This window comes from Ornithodoros turicata, chromosome 4, assembly GCF_037126465.1.
Source record: "Ornithodoros turicata isolate Travis chromosome 4, ASM3712646v1, whole genome shotgun sequence".
Classification (NCBI taxonomy): domain Eukaryota; kingdom Metazoa; phylum Arthropoda; class Arachnida; order Ixodida; family Argasidae; genus Ornithodoros; species Ornithodoros turicata.
The window spans coordinates 71,686,819-71,709,897 of record NC_088204.1 but is presented as its reverse complement, the minus strand read 5'-3'; the positions used below and the strand labels follow the sequence as shown (position 1 = coordinate 71,709,897).

The 23,079-nt window shown below is 46.2% G+C and overlaps 1 protein-coding gene across 1 annotated transcript in view; it reads left to right on the top strand.

Moving 5' to 3' along the window:
* Window positions 1-23,079, top strand: part of LOC135391836 (uncharacterized) — a 56,672-nt gene that overhangs the window by 26,419 nt on the left and 7,174 nt on the right. Inside the window, exon 3 of the mRNA XM_064622338.1 lies at window positions 20,732-20,927. Coding sequence (XP_064478408.1) covers window positions 20,732-20,927 — 196 coding nt within the window. The remainder of the gene's footprint in view (window positions 1-20,731; window positions 20,928-23,079) is intronic.

Here is a 23,079-nt window from a genome sequence, read left to right as displayed (position 1 = left end):
GCAACACGCTGATGACATCATCCAGCATCCGGGAAGGGGAGAGAACGCAGGCATGGAAGCAGACGACAATGCTGGGTGACGTCACGGAATCCTCTTCCGGACGAACCGCCGTAGTATGAAGCCCTGTTTTCTGCTTTTCGCATTTCGGTTTCCTATTGTCGTAATTTACGAACTAACTGCTCGCGCAAAATGAATGCGAATGTTGTATTCGGTATCGAGGGAGTTGGTTCCTGTTCGGTAATCGGTATGATGCTCACCTTTTTTTTCCTTTTTTTTTTTTTCAAATCCTTGCGAGGTCTGCCTTTAAGACAAATGTCAGCACAGTTCTTTGTGAAAGTTCCCCCTGAGCGACATGCAGGTAGGCATATCGCTCGGAAATACCACGCCGCCACCACTTATCTCACACGGGAGCAACATAAAATTCATTTGGTTTTCACGACTATGACCTCAGACGACGCGCAATCGTGCTCCAACGTCGCCAACATTGCTCCCCGAAGGTCGATTTCATGCAGTCTCCTCACCACAGCTGTCGGCAAGCTTCCAACGTTAGGTGAAGAGCGGAGACGCTCGCGCTGTTGCGGCTTGTCTCCTGCTTCGCCGTCTCCGTTTCCTGGGCCACAGTGAAACAGTGGGAGGGTCGCGATTACTTCACCGACTCTTGGAGAATCCAAATCTTTGGTGTTTTGCAGGTTTTTTCGAAAATTCGAGGAGACGCCTTCCGTTCACCAACGGCATTTATACGTGTATTTTGCGCACTAAAGTCATTTATTTCTATTATATAATACGAAATAAACTGAATATTTTTTTAGTTCGTAGTGGCACTTCAAGAGGAAAGATTGTGCACTGTGTTTTTTGTCCACCAGCTGGCCCGCATGTACGCCATACTGCCAATGAAGTCCCCTCTATTCAGAAATTTACTGCGGGGTATCATGCAACGGGTAACATGAGCTGCTGCGCAAGAATGATCATCCTACACTCTAAACACGAAACTTCACCGCATAGCACGCTTTGCGCCGAACATCAGTGCCACGAATGATCGCGTTATCGCTTCTGATTCGAAGAGGGAGAGTGGCGTACACCCTTTTGTGTCAATTATTATAGATCCAAGTTAATACCCCTGTCACACGGTAAACCGAATGACATTCCCAGCGAATGACAATCGCACCGAATGTCATTCCTTTGTCTTACATCGAGCTACACGAAGAAACAGAATGTCATTCGCAAATGATGTCAGTGTCGATAATTAAGACACCAGGGCCAAACATATGAAGCATTAGTATTTCTTTTGCTCGAAACTAGCGAAACATTAGATTATTTCGCAGAATCGTTGCCTTTTCAGAGACACCTAATTGGCTATTTTCCATAAGCAAAGACAACTAGAAGCCTATCTGCACCACACTTGGCAACGTGGCGACTGGGAACCAGGGTGGTTCTCCGAAAAACAGTGTTTAGCCTTCCTTCCTTCGCGTCAAAAGTTATCAAATTCGTGATAAAATACTGAAGTTCAACTTTTCATTCGCCCTTCATTTCTTCGAACGGTTTGTCGCTGTTGTTTTTGCTACCTCTCTACTGCAAGGGTACGCTGTCGGTGCGAGAGAGAAAAGCGAATGAGTTCCCCGAACTCATTCGCATGTATTGCCATTTGATTTTACCGTGTGACACGAAACGAATGTCATTCAGTGCGAATATCATTCGCTGGAAATGCCATTCAATTTACCGTATGACAGGGGTATTACACAATAGGGTGTACGCCATCCCCTCTCTTCGAATCAGAAGCGATAACACTATCATTCGTGGCAATGGTTGGCGCACAGCGTGCTATGCGGTGAAGTTCTATTTTTAGAGTGTAGATGACGTTCTGGGCGCGCACGATATACTTGCACTGCAGACCATCTACAAACCCCTCCTCTACTTCAGAGAGTTCGAAAGTGAACGAGTGATGCTGGCGTCACCCCATGATGTGGAGAGTCCGCCGCAAGCAGTATACCACGCCGAGTCCGAACCACACGAAATTTCGGCGTAAAATGAGACAGCACGGCTGCTCGGTACGGCGATGCCGGGTCATACTGATCTGATGACGTCAAGCGAGATGATCGGGGCAACATTTCCTAAATAAAGAAAGCCTGCTTACTCCCCGCAATGACGTAATAATTAAGAGTCAGCCAATGAGGATCGTGCTTTCAACGGCCGTAGCCAATCACGAAAGTGCTTTCGGCTGTCGTGGCCATGGAGAAGAACCACGGTCGTCTGCGAGTAGTGATTGAACGTCCCCGCGTACTAAATGGGAAAACTTGGAAATAAATCGCAAAACGGTCCCAGTCTTTCTCAAGACTGATTTCCTGGAATGCGTCTTGCACTTTTTGTCTAAATATTTAGGTCTGCAGGTTCCAGGTCAGCTGCAATCATTTGCGGCTCCTTGAATTCCCAGAACGGTGAATCGCAGTAGCAGACGAATTCTGACTCTTAATCGAAGGAGGGAGAGGAGGCAATGAGCATGCCTTCTGTATTTAGGTGGCGTTGATCGGAGTCTCCGTGACCTCCAAGGTCACGTCACAGCGCTCATTGCACTTCTTTCACTAGGGCGTTTTCGTAACTTTAATTGTGCAGCGACAACACATCGCATCGCGAAAACATTTTGCTCTTGACTTACTGCTTGACAAATGGAGCAGGTTTCGACCAATGTTAAAGGCCGTATTCAAAAACGATCCCTTGCGCGACATCCTGCCTCGACTTCAGTGAGAGAAGGAAAGAAGCGCTCCTCTTCTTGAGGAGCCATTCAGCTTCAAGGAAGCGCAGGCGCTACCCCGCATAGTACACGTGGAAAGAATGAAGTATCTCCAATACGCTCGAGGGGCGTTTCCAGTCGAAGTCGGTGTATGAAGCTTAAAAAAGGACTCGAGGAGCAGCTCAAATGGAGGGTCGTGTCAAGGATCGTTTAAGAATACGGTTGTAAGTGTCGCTTCCCTGCTGCTTCAAAGATGTGTAAGACCACACACACGCACGCACGCACCACACACATGCTAGTCTCGCGTTTAATGAGATTTGCATGACGTGCCGAATCCCTTACAAGCGGCTGTGAAAACTGAGGCTACACCTCCACATGACTTACAGTCCCACTATGTAAAAAAAAAAGAGGCATTTACTATTTAGTATATATTTCGTATTATAGATCAACGTCACTGAAAGGCGCAGTACGCAAAATATAAATGACGTCAGTGAACATCACGCGCTTCCAAGAGTAGGCATCGTCACCGAGGGCTCTGGCATCCATCTCCTAGCAACAGCGTGCGTCTCCGCTCTCCTCCCCACGTAGAAAGAGTGTCAGCAGCTGTGGGCAGGAGGCAGAGTTCGAACCGTCGATGAGCAATGCTGTCATGCGCGTGGCACATTGCGCTGCGTATGACGTCATGCTTCTCAAAACTACAAATTAATTTTATGATACTCGCGTTTCACATTGAGAAACAATATTTTGAGAGGTGTTCTCTCAAAATATTGATATCGGGTGGTGGTGATGTGAAAAAAACAACAACAAAAAAAACAGAGATGTGAATCGCGACTAATATGGGTGTGAGACACGAACTGATAGTTATTTTATGTATTAGATAGAATTCTAAAAACACGTCCTTTTGTCCTCCTTTTATAATTCCCTCCTGGAGGGGTCAAAGACGAGCTTTTGTGGAGCTCGGGCAAGTGTTTGAATACCGCTGTCATTAACTGCCCCTGCTCCGAGCGGAAATATAAAGATTCTTGCTTCTCGTCCCAGTGTCACTGCAGTGGCTTGTTTCATATGCCTTTCGTATCACCCGAAAATTCCCCGATGACATATCAAACAGAGATCGTAGCGCCCGATTCTCGTGTGGAAATAGCACCCGGTCCCCCCCCCCTCCCCAATTCGAAAAATCAGAAAACCCGAAAACGAAGAACCCAATGTACATCACGCTTTTGTGTCCGAGATATTTTGGACATCCGCGTCCCTCTCTGCGGATGGGGTAACGTGCAAGGCGATTTATTGTCTTGAAGGGTATGCGTGTATCAGGCGGGATAGAAGACCTGTGCAGAAAGTAGCGAGAGAGGGCACGTAAAATACTAATAACTATTAATGTCTGGTGAGGTTAAAGGAACGAAAGGAGGGAAACGACAGTAAACCCTGTCGTTTCTGTAGAGCATTCGTTCGCATCTATGAACCGCCTGTTAAGTATTGGGAGTAATGTGGTTAAACAAGGCCGGGGCAGGCTATCGGATAGCAATTTTGAAAGACAGTTGTTCTTGCGAGCTAACAAAGCTTTTTGTCAATTTGCCATTTTCTACTTCACCCTCCTCGTATTTCTTTGATAGCGAATTCGAACTGTGACGTCAAAGTATCTTAAAGTAAGTGTCAAAGTAATGAGTTATCTTTAAGGGTATTTGATACTCCATCACCAATACTTTTTCAAGATTGGGTATTAGTACTCTAGTGAAAAAATGTGAAGAAATAGTGAAAAAATGGCTAGGAAGCAAGCGAGCTGCTGACTAGGATACATGATGAAAGAACCCAAAGATTAGGGAGACGTCTGTGTGTGTACGTTTCTCGTCGTCTCCCTAGTCTCGTTTTTTTAATCATATATTCTACGCAGTTATTTTTTTCCCCAGTACTCAGTAGCATCATTTAAATACTGTTTGTGAGTACATATCTTGTATATACTTGCTCCGTTGTTATCATCATCGATACGAAACTTCATATCCCTGGTATACACCCACCGAATAGTCATGCTCTCTTCACCTCACTACCATTACATTTCATTGCGACACCTCACCTCATTCGGCTCGTTGAAGTGCGCAAGGTTACCGTGGCAACCACATAATTTGGCGAGGACGCAGATGACTAAAAGTCAACCCCATCTTCCCAGGAAGCATTAACATAATAATCACACGCATTAAGCCCGGGCACTAATAGTACAAGCACGGCTTTTAATATAAATACTTATTTACTTTCACCGTACCTAATGATCATCTCACTGCAATATTCGGTAGCACTCATAATTCTCACGAACTTACCCACCTGACAGTACATTCACTTTCACAACATTAAGCTCGCCTCCTTACGCAAATCATTTCTATTCATGTTCATTCACCCATCCATTCACATTCTTTCACCGTCCACCGTTGACGCCCGCCCACATCATCCATTCCATTCATCCATAATCCAACGATTCTCCCTTCCCTTCAACTTCATCAAGTTAACCGTAAAGCAATGGCGAAATGAGGGCTACGTGAATTATTTATTACTCCCGAAGCTGATATTCGATGGAAGGCATAACTCAAGGATGTGCCGTGACGAGTGCAACCTCGTTATGATCTGTAAATGACGGCCGCTGTTCCACAACCTCCTCTCCCTATTTCATCCGAAGAACGAACAGTTTGACGCGCGGAGCTTTTTCACATTCGCGTCATACCCTAGCGGCTGTCCAGCGAACCGCCCTTGGCGGGCGCCAAAACAAATCCACGTGGGTAGCACAAACGACCAAAACCAGTCCGGAGTGGGACAGACAAGCTCGCGCCGTTCGTGCGGTCTTCCCACTTCTGTCGTCCCCATTCAGCGCCATCTATTGAACACAGCGATAACCTTGTCCGGCGCACCCGAGGGCATCGGCGCCGCAGCGCATGCGCATAAGCACGGCTGTGAAAAAGGTCCGGACGACGGACTGCAAACACTTGCGTTTCGGTGGATGACTCATAAACAATATGTTATATTTTCTCGGAACGGTTGAGTCATCTTAGGTTTAGGTAAAGGTACAGATAAAGGCGTCCCGCTCGTCGTTGGTAGCCAAGGTCGTGCTGGATACTGGGTGGTGGTGGGTTCGAGTCCTACCACCGGCTGCGCTGTCTGAGGTTTTCCCCGGGTTTTCCGAAGACTTCCCGGACGAATGTCGGCACGGTTCCCCCTGAAGCCGGTCCAGGACGCATACTGACCCCCTGTGCATTCCCTGTAACTCCTTCCTGCTGTCCTCTTTCCATCTGTCCACATCTGTACGCCGCTCACAGCCACAGTTGCTTCGCGGCGCTAACATGGAATAAAAAAAAAAGCGTGGACGAGTGGATAAAAGCATGGGCTCGTTGGTGGTTACTCATCCGACCGTGCTGTAGAATGGGAGGTGGTGGGTTCGAATCCTACCACCAGCTACGCTGTCTGAGGTTTTCCCTGGGATTTTCCGGCAGATTTTCCGGACTGATGTAGGCCCAAGATACATACTAACGCCCCTGTCTCCCGAGCACTGTCGAGCACTAAACCGAGCACTGTCGGAAACCTGTCTGACAAATTTAAGTTCTCGCGAATCACTTTTCCAGTCAATTTTACACAAAAACGCGAAAATAGTTTCTTACACGAGACAAAAAAAAACACACATGGTGGATTCATTAGTGGATCCGACGGAAATGCGTTGCCATTAAAACTTGAAAAGCCTTTGGGAACTCCCCTTCACAACGGGACACAATCCTTCACACGACTCTACACAACGCTAAGGTCACTTTGCAGCAGCATCCGCAGCCAAACGAGCCTTTCTCGCTTCCTCCGATTCAGCTTGGCGGCGCCGTCTCGCTGCTTGAGCTTTCTTTCGCCGCCACTCCTCCACACAGCTTTCATAAACCATGGCGCGCCCACGCAGACACGTCCGTAACGGTCGGCCACCACAACTGCACTGCCGGCGCGCCGCGTGGCGCTCTCCACGCGCCCTCTCCTCCTCTCTCCACTTCTGTGACTACAGACAGACCACGCCGCGATTCCTTCGTACCGAGGATTCTAATGCTCGCGCATTAATAAACCACTTCTACACTTGCTTCATGCTGACCTACACAGCGCAAGTAGACGGCGACAATCCTTGACTGTACAAACATGCATACAGAAAGAAGAAAGACAGCCATAAGTGAAAGATGAAAGATGAAAGTCCATAAGTGGTCATGTCACAAAGCAAGCGGGGCGGGGGGTGGGGGAGGGGCCTTTTCTCTGGCCACTCTACTCGGCCCAGTACGACATCCTACACAGCAGTCTGTGACCAAAACAGTTCGGACGTTCCTCAGCGACACAGGTCTCATGCACAGCCTGTGAACTCAAGTCTTGTCATCTCATTCGTCAGCGCCTCACCCTCACCTCTCTCCCTCATACACATTACTCTCATATTTTTTTAAAATCTCATTTGTTTTTAATCTATTTCATCCTTCTTTCAGCTTTGGTTAGTCTACCCTTTATTTCCTAATTATTTTCGTTTCGTTTCTTTTTTCCTGCGGAATAGCAAACCAACAGACCATTTGGCTGACCTTTCCTCCCCCTTTTCTTTTCTTCTCTTTCTGTTCTAATAAATATGCCGCCACCCCTCGGCTGTCTATTTGGCGCGCCCTAATCCTCGTGTCACCAAACATTCGCTGTCAGTCAGTCATCGTCTCACATGACACATGTATGCTTTCATGGAGGATTTTAGGTACATCAAGGAGGTGTCATTATGTGGTCCACTTAACAAAATATGACGGCACCAGTCTCCGTTTGTCTTCCTTCCATTTTTTAACGTGACCCCGTGACCTTCTCCATCTGTGGCCTCTGTCCGTACGCTGCTCATAGCCACAGTTGCTTCGCGGCGCTAACACTAATTTTTAAAATACTTTGTAATATAGCACACACGTAGTACGTCCCTCTAATTTTTTTAAATTTGCTGTCGAAATTGCGATAAAATCGATCGGGCTGACGCCTGGTGCGAGCTAACCTCATTGTAGCGGGCAACACTGACGCTCATGTATGCAGCTTTTCTTTTTTTTCGTGATTTTGGTTTCTACGCTGCGCGGCCGTAAGGGCCAGCTCTCACTTGGCGATGCCCGACGCGACGTCGTGAGCGAATTTCCGCAGCCCCGTCAGAGCCAACACCACCTATAGATAGAGAAAGCGCATAGAGAAATATATTCGTCGACGTGACGTAACAACTAAGAGTCAGCCAATCAGGATCGTGTTTTCAACGGCCGTAGCCAATCACGAACGTTCTTGCAGCGGTCGTGGCCATGAAGACGAACCACTGTCGTCTGCGAGTAGTGATTGAACGTCCCCGCGTACTAAAAGGGAAAACTTGAAAATAAAGAGCAAAACGACCCCATATCTTTCTCCAAATTGATTTTCTGGAAAGCGTGTTGAAGTTTTGTCTACATATTCAGGTCTGAAGGTTCCAAGTTAGCTGCAATCATTCGAGAGTTCTCGAATTCGCAGAACGGCGAATCGCAGTAGCAGACGAATTCTGACTTTATATGTCCACGTAAAGAAGGAGGGAGAGAAGGCAATGAGCAGGCCTTCTGTATCTAGGTGGCGTTGGCAGAGACAATTTTCATGTTCCTACCACAGTGCCATTCATGATGTCTATGATGATTCGTGGCTTCTATACGCTGTGCAAGTGCGTCCCTGCGCATGAGAGGAGGCAGTGAGAGGGAAGAGGGAGGGCGCCGCCTTAGCCAATGTGGCTTCCCGAGTGGAGTAACCGGGAGAGGAGATATGCGCCGCAGAACGCTCGGTTACTTGCAGAGCGTATATACGTGACCAGCTCCGGTGGCGCAGCGGTAACGCGTGCGCTTGGAGACTGGGAGGTCCGCGGTTCGAATCCGCGGGCCGGCTGTGCCGTCTGGGGTTTTTCCTGGGTTTCCCTCAGATGTGTAATAGGCGTATGCCGGCACAGTTCCCCTGAAGTCGGCCCATGGACGCAGCTATCCTCCCCACGAGCGGATTCCGCTCGGTCTTCCACTTCACCCTTTCCTCCTGTCCACCATCTTTCCCTTCCCGAGAAACATGCCGCCTAATCAGGCAGGCAGACCTCTCGGGTTCCTCCCAACGACACTCCTCCTCGTATATACGTGATGTTGCGAGTAGTTTACAAGTATGCGTATTTTACCAACGTAATTTTTTCACTGTTCAACGCTCCGTTTTTCATACTTGCATCACCACGCTTTTGCAATTCGCCGAATCTATTAATGCCTATCATATCGGGCAATGCTTGAAGTTGCGTTCACGAAACGCAAACACGCCGCATACTGCCTCCCGTCAGTTTTTCTGAGATATATCCAACGTATTTATTAGAAGCGCTTAACTTTCACGTGCTCTTCGATTTATAATTCGATTCGATTTCGCCGCATTTTGTCTGACATTTATTCCACTTGCGTGGATTACACATTCTGAACTTCGTTCGACATTAATTTGATCTGTCGTTTCGCAATCTGTGATGCCGTCGGCGTACGACTTGTTTCTGCCGGTCTCATCCTCGTGTTTCTGTCCTTCCATGCTTAGTATAGTACTTAGCGGAGCGATTCCAAAAAGGGGTGCGAAAGGTGCGTCACCTTTCCTTAGGGGTGGGGGGGGGTGCCGGATGGCAGGGGTCCCGGAGAATCATAAGGTTTGTTAATAGAGCGAGAGGAATTTCACCGTGGGATTTAGAACAGGATTTTTGCAAATTCCTCTCGTACCCTTTCCCCCTTTTTCCGGTCAGAATTTTTCAAAATTCCACGTTAGAACCGCGAAGCAACTGTGGTTATGAGCGGCGTACAGACGTGAACAGATGGAGAGAGGACAGCAGGTAGGAGTGGGGGGACAGGGGGGTAGTATGCGTCCTGGGCCGACTTCGGGGGGAACTGTGCCGACATTCGTCCGGAAAGTCTTCGGAAACCCCAGGGAAAGCCTCAGACAGCACAGCCGGTGATAGGATTCGAACCCACCACCTTTCAGTCTTCACAGCAGGGCCTTGTTTACCACCAACGAAGAAGCCGCTGGTAGAATTTTTCTGGAGAGCATCGGAGAGCGGGGGCATTTAAGTGATAGGATAAATTACCAGTTTGGATAGCTGAAGACGGCGCGCGCACGCATGCACACACACACACAATCTACACCTATATCTTTTTCTTTGGTCTATTTTGCAATATTTAGACAGTGTTTCTATGAGAGCGGGGGGGGGGGGAGCTCATTCCCTTGTTCATTCCTGCCTTGCGGTAGAAAGTCCTCAGAGAATATTACAAGAATACCTCATTACAGACGACAGAGCCTCAATCACGGTGGCCTCAATACTGTCCCAGCATTGACAGCAACAAAAACTTTATTTTATGATGATGCTGGTGGGTTTCATCAGCAGAGGCGGTACTCTAGCTACCCCATTGCTGATGGTAATCTGGAACCCTGCAGCATTGAATACGTTATCTGCTCATAGAGAGAAAGAAAAAAACTTCCAAAAGCTACAAACAGGCGATGGCGATGAGTCCTACGATTTCCTGTTTCTTTTAAGCACTCGCAGAAATACTAATATACCAAAAATACACTTAACAGTACTAGAGTGGACAACACGCGCGTGGCACTTCAACTGTTTACTGAACGAATTTTTGTAAGACTTTTATGCGCAGATATGTAGTGGGGGAGAAGACTGTCAATTTCCTGGCTATCGCTGCTTACCCAGCCAATCCAAGAAATTTTGTTCCTTCCTTCGCAAACAGTGGGTGTTTGTTCAGTAAACGAAGTGTTGCGCTTGTGTTGTCCTCTCCAGCACTGTTTTGTTTTGGTCTGTAGATTCTTAGCGCGACCCACCTTCCAGACAGCAAGAAGGAATGCGTCATGAGTCATACGAAAGGACAACTCACTGATGACCTTTATTCTATAATTTTACACCGAGATGCAGAACTGCACGAAAGGGTCAAGGCTGGCATCTGGTTTTATTGCTATTCAACGATATGAACATGTAGCTGGTGTAACGGGGATAAGAGAAAAGAAGAAAGGCACCAGCACACGAGATATTTATATCTTCATAGTAAGCGTTTCGGGGTAGTAGGCTTTCCAATAAACAAATAACAAAAACAAAAAAAGAAGCGAAATAAGTACATGACGTGATTTCATACAAGAGCAGTTGCCACTCGCAATATTAGAATGGGAGATAGCGATAAGAAAAAAAAAATGGTTGTGCACATGACGTCACGCGCACGCTTTGCGCACCTTGGAGCCACGTGACATGGGAAAACATGGGGATGCTTCAGAGGCGTCTTTCTTCGGGCCGAATGAGGCAGCAGCGTATGTTTTTACAATTTTCTCTCGTAATTGCACGCATACCGCAACAACTCACGGGATGCCCTCCTACTGTGACTTCAGACAGCAATATGTTTTCCAATGTCACGTGACCAAACATGACGTCACTGCACAAGCCTCATTCTTTGATAGCATCTTGCTGCGTTCGTATTTACAAAAAGCCTTCGGCTCCACTCCTCGCAGCTGGTTTGAGACCAAAGCTTTGGGCACATGTGGTTTCTCTCCTAAATTACATGCACGCCGCTCGGTCGTCCACACACAGCTGCAGCCTTCCGCTCGGAAAACGTGAGGCCGTTCATTTCTTTATTAGTTATCGGAAACGGACGAGGAATGCGTGCATAATCTACGCAGCACACAATAGTGACACGGGCCCCATTACCATGCATAGTCAATCGTTATTTTTAATATTCGTTGCGAGGGCGCTGGCAATGCTTTTAAGAGACAGCAGATCGGCACTTTTCTAGAAATTCATCTGATATCATACCACGGTATGCCTTACTCACATCACATCAATATCATGTTCATAACCCATTTATTCGACATCAACTTCATAACTAGGGGTGTGCGAATATTCGAGTTCTCGAATTCGAATCGAATATCGAACGCTCAAACTATTCGATTCGCGAATCGAATATCCAATATTCGATTCTTCGAATATTCGAGTATTCCACGAATATGAATGACACAACCCGAAAGCGGGCTTCACCTGATGCTTCCGTGCATGAGGTGAAGCCTGCTTTACGAAATTGCCCCTGCTGCAGGACCAACACAAGCGGGACGATGTTTAGTTTAAGATAACGTTATCCAAAGTTAGTTTTGTAGACATCGTCTGTGGAAGGGGTGGCGCCCCTCCCACATGCACTTGCATGTGGGAGCCGATGAGTTTAGTGGTGCCGACGATTTGATGTCTGTGCGGCTGCCTTTAAACGGTTAGGACTCTTGAATAATGACTACAGCCCACGAACAAGAAGGATGTCTTAAAGATGTACTTCACGTCTAAAATTTCAGCAGTGCAACTTCCTAGGGCGGGTAAAAAGAAACTAAAAGGGTGTTCACGGCAAAGCTGAGGCAGGATGCCAATTCGTTTCCTTAACAAATGGCCTGTGGTTGTCTGAAACAATTACAGCCTCATCCGTATAACATGCTACTACCCGACATAAAATTTTGAAATGAAGGTATCCACCCCAGTACTCCAGTAAGTGTAGGCTCACCTGAAAAGCAGGAAGCACTCTCATGTAAAATTAAAGAGTAGGGGCTTTAAACAGAAGAATTGCATGTCTCTCTTATGACAGTTAATGCCAGAAAAATTACACTAAAGCCATGGGCTACGAAATGGAAACTTTTAGTGTGAAAGTCACATGTTGTAAATTTTGCACGAATATTCGATACTCGATTCGGTATTCAGAATTTCCCCCCCCCATTCGAATCGATATTCGATTCGACTTAAAATATTCGGATCCGCACACCCCTAGTCATAACCCGTCACCATCACAACTCTCATCACTTCCAAATCCATCATTCGACTTCAACTTCAACATTACGCCGTATCATGAGCCCTCACTCAACATGAATTGCACCATCAAATCACATCGTAGCCTATCACATGTTGTTCTCCGTCATGTGATGGCGAATGATGACCGTGATGATGATCATGAGTGAACTTGCCAACCTGTAGGAAGCATCCTACACATTCCCCGGTTTGTGCAGGTGCCTGGGGTAGCCAGCTCAACTTTGTCGCGACCTTACATCCCCATTTTTTTCCTTTTCTCTATCATCATCATCAATATTGCACGTTCCACGCGTTTCAATGGGCGGGCCACGTTCAAATTCCTCCCGAACAATTGCAATGGTTCTGGAGCAAACTATAAGTAAGCGTATGGCCAAACATAATGTTACGTAATGATACATAGCCATGTGACAACAGGCGCTACAGCACCTTGGGTTCTCTTTGAAGCCCACTCCCAATCAGGACCAATAACTCTTTCTGCGTCACGACAACGTATGTCTGTCGGGAGAAGGTGTGAACCTATGTACCCTATGCCATGCCCTGACCTCTAGGATAGTGTATATCAACGGGTAGCGCATAGTAAAGGCATAAAAACACCGTATATGTGTAAAACATAGGTCGCCACTTCTCCACAGATTCATACAACATCATACCATGGTTGGGCTTACTCACAGCCTATCACACCATGAACATCACAACCCATCACTGCACATCAAGGTTCATTATTAGAATTTAAATTCGAATATTTGACTTAAACTTCAGCATCACATCACATCATAGGCCATCATTCAACACCAACCTCACATCGTATCGCATTCCATCACTTAACATCACATCATTCTCCATGATACGATGGTGAGTGATGTCCATCATGCCCATCACGAGTGAACTTGCCGACGTATCGTGTAGTACGCCTGGGAGATAGACCAGGGGAAGATGATGGTAGTCGCATCATGACATTGTCTTCTCTTCAACATTGGCGGCCTATATAGGTATGTCATTACCATTCTGTCATCACTGCCCAAGAAAATGCGCAATCCATCTAAATCTATCACTCACATCCGTCATACGCATAAATAATCATTCAGCCATCTCATTTAGACATACATACTGCAGGGTGTCTAATGGTTAACAGCCATCGGTGCGCTGGACGAAAAGACGAAGACTAAAAGAAGAGGAGACACAGGAAATGCTACTTTCAACAATGAGATTTACTGAAAGTCACCAATGGTTGTTTCTGCGTCTCCCGTAACGTCTATGCATCTTTCGACAAGACACAGCTTTCCGTTCTACCTTGCGTAGTCGAAACCCCGTCGGGCTCGCTATTTGGATTTGTCTAATTTCTGAGCTACTCACATTTGTAGGGATGCATATGATTTCGCGAGTCCCCAGTACTGACGTACAGCCGATGCTTCGTAGTTTTTTTTTATAGCCCCAACAAAGCCACCGAAAACTCTAGTAAGAACTTTCGGAAACGCATCGAGACGACAGTTTTCGGACGGCACTGGCCCCAGCAATGGTCGTATAGCCGAGAAGTTATACATAGATAACGAAGCTTCCAAGGAGTTTGAGCTTGAATGTAAACCAGCTCCCAAGCTTACTGGTTAGGAAGCTTCCAAGGAAATTGGCACTCAAGGCTCCCGTGGCTATACGATGACGGCATTCCACGCCGAGACATGTGAGGTGACCGGGTTCGAATCCAGGCACCGGCTACGCTGTCTGGGTGTTTTCCCTCGGTTTTCATAAGACGGGGCTTTAAATCAAATATTGGCACTGTTCCCTGTGAAGTCGGCCCAGGACGCAACGATCCCCCCTGCGATAATCGTAACGTTGTCCATCTAAGCGTGGCCGACTATGGCAGTTCCATCATCACCATCACCATCATCATCACTTAAGGCAGAAAACATCGCGAAACATGAACAAATGCGGAAACAACTGTAAAGGTTATCTGTGGACGAGACTGCCGTAACAGAAATTTGTCACATTTCGGATAAAGCGTGATTCGTGTCTGAATCGAGTAAAACCGACTGTGTCATCTTGTTCAAAGCAACAATAATAATTGGTGGCTTAGTATACGTCTCACATAGCCACAGTTATTTCGCGATGTTAACGCAAAATAAGAAGGTATACGTAAATTCGAGGCTGCAAAAGATGGTCAGATTTATTAGTGCACGTCGCGTTTCGTGCCGACGCCTTTTCAGTTGCGGGCGGGGAAGAAAGTCACTGGAGAGTTTTAGCAGATAGGAAAGTGTTCACGATAACGGTCCCGAAAACATGATATATGCCAATCGCTCTGTTTCGAAGTTCTTCCGAGAAGTACTAAAACCCGCTTACTCCACTCACATCACTCAATATCCATTGAATCGATTCGGCAATGATCGTTCAGCATTGTCACGCTTGTCTACTGCTCTAGGGGCAAAGTAACATTCATTCGATATATTATTTGATTCACTTTTCATATTTCACATCACCATATATCTCGTTTCATGTTATTGCATTCGACATATTACGTATTTCATTTCATGTTTCGTTCATACTACTCACATATGTGTCATATTATTCCATTCGATATGTTCTTTCACATTATTTTTCATATTTCGTTTCGTATTATTTCATTCGCTATATTATTTCATATAATTTCTCATATTTCACATCACCATATATTTTATGTTATTTCATTCGACATATTATTTCACTTCATATTTCATGTTTCGTTCATACTATTCATATATGTGTCATATTATTCAATTCGATATATTATTTCACATTATTTTTCATATTTCGTTTGGTATTATTTCATTCGATATATTATTTCATAACATGTTTCATATTTCACATAACATATATTTTATTTCATGTTATTTCATTCGACATGTTATTTCATTTCATATTTCATGCGTTCATATTTAAAGTAAATAGCTTAGGTAACGGAAAGACATGTGGTCAAGGGATTTTTTTCTCAACAAGGTCACCCGACATTTTGACAGAGCCGACAAAAAAGAGGCGGAGCCAAGGACTAATTTCCGCGGATTTTCGGCCAATTTATTTCAGCAATGCTATACAAGTGCTATATAAAATGACCACGATGAACTCATTTCCACAAAGAAAAGGTTAGGCTGACTTAGGAAATTTCTGAGTTCAATTCAAGAAGTTAATTTCTAACAACTGAAATGAAATAAACATGGTATCAATATGTGGCAAATGTTCCTGGCAAAAAAAATAAATAAAAGAACCCCTTGACCACATGTTTCTCCGTTGTCTACGTTATTGACTAGGAATTTCTATCAAGGTTGGTGGACCATCCTGTATGTTTCATATCATTCCATTCGATATATTATTTCATATCATTTTTCATATTTCATTCGTACTATTTCATATATTTTTCGTATTTCATTCCACATATTATTTTATATTATTATTCATCAAGGTAGTGAACTTGAATGAAAATCTGCATCATGCATATTTCGTTGCGGTCACTTTCCACAAGTGAATTACAGTTGCATGCATTACAAGCAAACAAAAGCGGGAAAAACCCAGCGGGATTATTCATTATTATGCACCATCATGATGTTCACATAGAAGCGTCACGCCTACTTGAGTTACTGCCCGGTAGACCTCACCGTTGTTGACGGGCACCTTTCAAGATAAAATTATTATTATCATTATCATCACGGCCGACTGCGTTTCTTCCCCAACACCATTACTGCAGAATGGGGTTACCGTCTGGCAGGGAATCCGACAAGGGCAAGGGCAGTATGCAACGCGACGCAATATCGCCCGCTGGAGCAGCTGTCGTCCTAACGGTCACGCACTGTAACGCAGAGGAAGTAACGACGCGATACAATATCGCTGATTGGAGTAACTGCCATGCTAAGAATCACGATTTTCAAGCCTAGAGAAATATATGACGTGTTATGCCAAGTGGAGTTGCTGTCTTGCTGGAGGCTGCTGTGGTGGCGGTGGAACTGCTTGCCGTATTCGTCCACGCTGGCAACGTCATGTCGCAGGGGAGAGGGGGACTATGCGCCCCGGGCCGACTTCACAGGGGCCTTGATTGATTGATTGGGTGTCGTCGAGTCGCCGTACAGACGTTCCATAATGTTATGTCTTCATGCATCTTACCTACGTAACATTTCCATTCACCAGCATTCGCATAACCTTCAAGTCACAGCGCTGCTTTCGGCCCTTCTGCGCGCAGCACCCATTAATTGATACTTTAACATTATGGGCAGTTTAAAATGTGACTGCGGACTAAATCTCGTGTCTTTAGAGTCCTACCGAATCACTGCAATTGCAACCCACGTGTGGCACGATGTATTCTCCAAACAAAGGCACTGTCATCTTTCATCGTTCATCTTTCAAAGGCACTGTTTCTGTATGCGAGGCGCCAGTACCATATGAAAGTAATTTCTACTTTTGGGAAGTGTGAGCGTCACAGGGTGCGCAATCTACAATGCGTCTGGCAACCAGCGTTGCCGTTCTAGCGACTTTGTCGCTAGATTTATCGACCTACGGAGCAGGTCAGAGACCAAATCTACGTGTCTGGTGCCTAGCGAGAAATCTAGCGACTTGAACGGACGACCGCGTAGTGCGTTCTCGGCCAACCGATGCCCCCTTAAACCTTCTAAATAGCTTTTAAATCGCGGGAAAACGTTCATTTATCGTCAAAAATAGTTTTAAAATATTTTTATTGACTTGCGACACATATCTCCGATATCTGGATTGTGTGGAGCGAATACAGAGTTTCTGGGAAGAGATGTGTATGCATAGCAAGGAGGAATATTAAATCACACATATTGATACTTGCATAAGTATACAATTAAGTTGCTTAGAATATTAGTGTGTCCAAGTACGCGCTGGTTCCGCTACAACCCTTGTTCTGGAATTATCATGACGTCAGAGCGTGAGACCCCTTGCTCGCCCGGCGCTAGCTAGGTAAAAAAAAAAAAAAGCACGCGCAGTCGAGCCGCACTTCATGTCAAAAAGTCAAACCGTCAAATATCCCGCTTCGAATTAAAAACACTAAGCAGAAACTTCGGAAATGGTGTCAGCATAAACCCCTATACGGGTGACATGAAAAAATACTGGTATCAAAAATCAGTTCGTAATAACTTTAAGACTGCAGGCATTCTCCAGCAACATTAGAAATTCATAGCTACATACAAATTAAAAAAAAAGAAGAAACATTCATACAAATGCAATGCTGTGCCAAGATGGCGATTTTGCCACAAGCGAACTCAGGGTGGTTAGAAAATCTGAACCTTGTGTCACGCCTGTAGCTGGCACCTGGGTGTCAGCATAAAGTAAAAAAAAAAAACTCAGTAGAATGTAGCAGACAACAAACATACATTTTCATTCGCACGAGACTCACAAACTACAAGCAGTTGGACCGAGTTTTTTTACTTCATTAGATCCCTTGGCTAAAACTTTACGAGATGGGGTAATTTTGGTGCAGATATCGAAGCCGTCCAAAGAAGCAGTGTTGCTACCGCGCCATAGTCGTTCAAGGACAAATTTTCCCTAAAAATCAGTGGATCTTTCGTACTTCAAAAACTGTCATTCGGTAGAGAAAACGAAAAGGAACAAGCCCGTAGCTGCCCCGAAATGATATTTCGAGCGTAATCTTGGGTGGCGCACAAAAGAATATTGATTGTAGACTTCTGAAGAAGCGAGTCCGCCTAAAGTGAATGCACGCTCGTCCAGTGCGTTCATCGAATGCGCATCTAAACAGTTTAGTTACAGCAACGAAATTTCGCCCAGGATTTGAAGTTGTTGCAGCTGTCGACTGATGAACTAGGTCTTTGCCTGTTTCTAAATAAAAGATATGCTGCAGCGGCTTGCTGGGTTCAGCGCGGCAAAACTCGCTCCTTTTCCTTAGCAAGGCAACCGAGAGCAAGAGGGAATGCGGGGGTAGTGTGTACGTCGATGCAACGTTCCGTAGAACCAGGGCATTCTCCCTCATCGTAGCTGTATACGTCACACCGATGCGAACACGTGCCACCGTCGTGCTTTGCCGGCTCCAACCTGACGCAAACAGTGGCGCGTTGGCGGTGTTTCATAACTAGGGTTCCGCGTTTCCGGTTTTTATTTTTGGGCGGATTCGGCGTATATGTCTTTCGGTGTTTATTAATTTTCACGAAATCGGCATGTTTCGATGTTTTTTCCTGGCGGGTACATGGTCTACCCCACAGTTACCGGTAAACAGAAATCACAATGTACTAATTTCAGTGCTGTGCGTCTAGCGCATCTAAGTGCGTCCAACGGTGGCGTTTTACAGCTAACGAAAACTGACATTTTTCACAACCATCGCATTTCTGTATGGTTTTCTTATCTGCATCAACAACTTGCTGGTCATGTGCAGCAATTTATCTCTCATCGTTCCTGGAATGTCCCTCTGTATTCGGTGTTTTTCGATTAAAACCGAAAACACGGAACCCCACTCAGAACCTACCAGTAAACGGATTCAGAGCGGTCCCCTGCATGGGTCAGGCAATACCGACTAGAAACAAATCCTGATCACTCTCTCGACGTCAGGTAACAATTAACAGTCCGCCAATCACAACCCACCCTTCAGCCGCCGTAACCGCGGAGATGAGCCGTCATCAGCAACATCGATAAAAAATCGACTATATTTGAATGATGATGAGTGAGGAGTTTCATCGCCAGGGGGCGATAGTCTACCCCATTGCTGGCGGTAATGTTCAGCAAGGTGGGCACCCACAGAAAGCCTTGTGCTCGAAATCGTCTGCGACGATTGGCTCACTTCACGATGGGATTCCCTTGAATCCTCGTCGAGTACCTCTTCCGTAGCCCGGACCGGATCACCGGTGCCTAGGTGCCACGGTGAATAGGTTCGACGTATAGGTAGCCCAGATACCCGTGAAATGCTCCACGACGTGTTTCACAATGGGAAACCGCACCAATAAGCTGTACTAAGTAGACTAAGTGGAAATCTCTAGCACAACGAATAGCGAAACTGCCCTGACATCGCTGCAGGCGTCTCCGCCAGTGAGGCACAGCGGGTGAGGTCACGTGACTCCGACTACCAATGGGGATAGCCGTAGCGCTCGCTCCTCTGAAGTCAGAGTTGACGCGTAGCTATGGGTCAAGTGTTTGTATCTCGCCAAGTACGACACGTAGAGAATTCTTTGCTCCTGAATTACCCTGATGAGCGGTACAATGCGTGTATGATGTAATGACCCCTGTCTATCAAAGTGTCGCAGCCCTTAAGTGCTAGTCTTATTTTTATTCCGTTCCGACTATACTGCCAGCGGGTACGCTTTCGGCCGCCCAATACAAGTATCGCCAATACAGGGGATGGGACAGAGCGCATGTGATGTGACCACACAGAACCTGTCAAGTGTGCTAGAACAAGCACTGAAGTGAACACGTTCGAGGGGGAACTCGCGTTCTGCGGTAAGACCATGTCCAACATTTTGGACATGACACAGATGAAGTATTGAACAAAGGTTTCACAATTGAACAATTGTACTCCGTACGTTCCCTGTTTTCAGACTACCGAAAAGCGCCGATAAACGCACACAGGTGCAGGTGGATTTTGCGGTCGGTAAAATCAATGATATACCGAAATTCACCGAGTGCACTTATTTGCTTTTATTTCCTGTCGTTTCATTTTGAACTACTTCTCAGCAGACGGGCGACACTGTATACGTACGAAACGCTGGTGTCGTTTCTCACCGATTTTCACCGAGTGTCTTCACGTTTAAAGTATTACCACAAATGATCACCACTGACTCGTGTTGAGCGACATAACCACCCATTTTTCACACGGAATTTCTGAAACATCCCGAACCGGACCCCTTATATCTGGACGCTGCCGAAAGCTACAGTATATTATTAGATCGACATTATATATCGATATACCAGGGTTATAAACGTTAGAAGAATTCGCTATAATATGATACTAAGAAAAAAAGGGGTTGCATCTTAGGGCATTGTGGCACTGCAGCTTGGTAGGGCCATTGATAGGGCACGTGGTGGCCTTGCAGCGATCACGTGCTGTCATGTGACCCTGTGAGGCTACGGACGGACCTACACGGCGGCCCCATACCAAACTGTCGCTTCAATAAGTGTATGAGAATTTTTGACCGAGCCATTTTGCGAGACCTCTGATAGTGTACTCCGTACGTTGGCACCGGCGGCAGACAACATGGCCGAGGCTGGGATGGACTACAGCAAGCACGTTCGCAGTATCCGGCGGATCGTCGTCTCGGACGTCAACCTCCTCCGGCAGCTCTCAGTATCTGGAAGGCGGACGCTGGAAGAAGTAGAAGAGGGCCTATTTCAAGTGCACAGGACGCACGGACACGTCACCACGAGGACGCACGAGCTCATGTACAGGTGAGGGAAATTAGGCAGACATCCTTGTCAACAAAGGTACAGGACAAGTCTGAATGTATGTAGCCTTCAGTGATAGATCCAATAGGCGATTTCAGATATTTCCCTTGTGCTCCGCACGGGGCCCGCCGTCGCTCAAGTCACGCGCATCGCGTCGTGGGAAATGGTTTGCATTCGTGCTTGCCTGCCTGTTGCTCGAAGGAAGGAGGGAAAACCGAAACTATTTGCGCTCTCCTCCTTCTGTCTGGAACTAAATCCCAAGGTGCAGTGGGGCATTCGAAACACGGCTCTCTCTGGCGGGCCATCCATGCAATTTCTGAAATCGTCTATTGGGGGGAATCGCCCCAATTACTAGGTTAAACATCACGTTTCCCCCTCCCCGCTACGCGCTTCGAGAAGGAACCCCTCCGTGAGTGCCAGGAGAACAAAGCAATCCATGAGACATCCCACAGGTATCGTGTTGGCAGATAGGGATATCCATGGGACATGATCGTTTTAGAAACCGTTCGCCTACAGGGCATCCTGAGGACGTCCTCATGGCGGCATTTCTTGAAGTTTGTGTATGTCCTGTAGTAATCCTTACGGATACCACGTGTACGTGCACGGGAATTATGTGGAACACGGATGGTACATCGATGGTTGTTTGGTTGTGATTTTCAAAAGGCAAATTATCAGTTTTCAGCGGTTTCGGTTTAATAAATGAGGCACCTTTAAAAATACATATCAAAATTTGTAAATCTTAATTGCTTATTTCTCTATTTTCCCTAAAGGACAACAACGCGGCGTTAGAGTGGGAAATTGCTTGGAGTAATAACTCACTATCAAGACACCAGTGTAGTGGTTGGCCAACAGCGTGTTGTGCTGTGAAGGCCAACCATTGCACAGAATGATAACGTTATCACTCCTGATTTGAGGAAAGTGCCGGCCGCGCACTTTTTTGTAACACCTATAGCGTAACTTTATAAGTGTCACAGAAAAGGCGTATGCCTCCCGTTTTAACAGTGTACGACGATTTCAACAGTTTAGCCCAAAAGAAAAATTTGAGGGCGATTAATGTAATTAATGCGATGACAATGCGTTAGCATTAGACGTTCGTCTTGCTTCTAGTTGCTTCTTATTTTCTGCTTCTTATATTTTTATGTACTTTGACTAGTATTTTGACTAGTAGAAGGTCCGGGATCTGTTGGAGATCGTTGCAGTTTAAACTGCCACCCGGCATGAGACAAAAACTCAGCCGCACGCGAAACTCCCGGAGAACGCACGAGACACATCGGACTTCGGTCGTTATTGTAAAGGGGCTCGTTATTTTATTCCCCCCATTCCACCAAGCACTGGGGTAGAGTATCGCCTGTTGCGATGAAACTCCCCACTCTCCAAGGCCGCAAATAAAGTTGTTGTTGTTGTTTATCAAGACACCGCATTTACTAATTTTGGTTTGAGACATTCAGTATAGGCCCATCGAAAGTCGAACGCCAGCAGTGCTACACGAACGCGCGTGTCCCTCTCTCTGCAAGGAATTATCCGTATGACATCCCGTCCAGGACCTCATTTGAATTACCCTTGAAACAGCTGCGGGAGATGTCCGACGGAGATCCATTTCCGGATATGGAGATTGGGATCTATTTCGGACGTCCACAGGAGAAAGTGTTCCCTCTGAGGCACGTTTAGGCCTCGCCCTGGCGTGGACCTAGACCCTTACTCTGAGGCGCGGGGGGAGGGGGGGGATTCTTTGTCGAAGCGCGTAGCGGGGGAACGAGGGAAACCCAATGCGTAACGTGTTTTGCTCTGAGGCGGAGGAACCAGGTGACGATTTCTCCGGCGGAGTAACTCTGAAGGTGAGGATGGACTTAGTCGCGACATAGTCGGGCTGGCTGCCCCGGTACGGCTATGCAGAGTTGGACGTGAACAACAGGCCTAGATGAAATTGACTCACCGAACGTGACAAACGTCAAAAATTAGAAATATGCCAGAAACAAGGCCAGAAACGATTTTTTCCTCGTTCTCGTCGATCCTTATTGTGAAGGGGCTCATTTTTTCATTCCCCACATCACCACCAGCAATGGGGTAGATATCGCCCCTGGCGATGAAACTTCCCCATTTATCATCTTAAAAACAAAATAGCCGTTCTTGTTTTATCTTTTTTGTTTGACAGAGG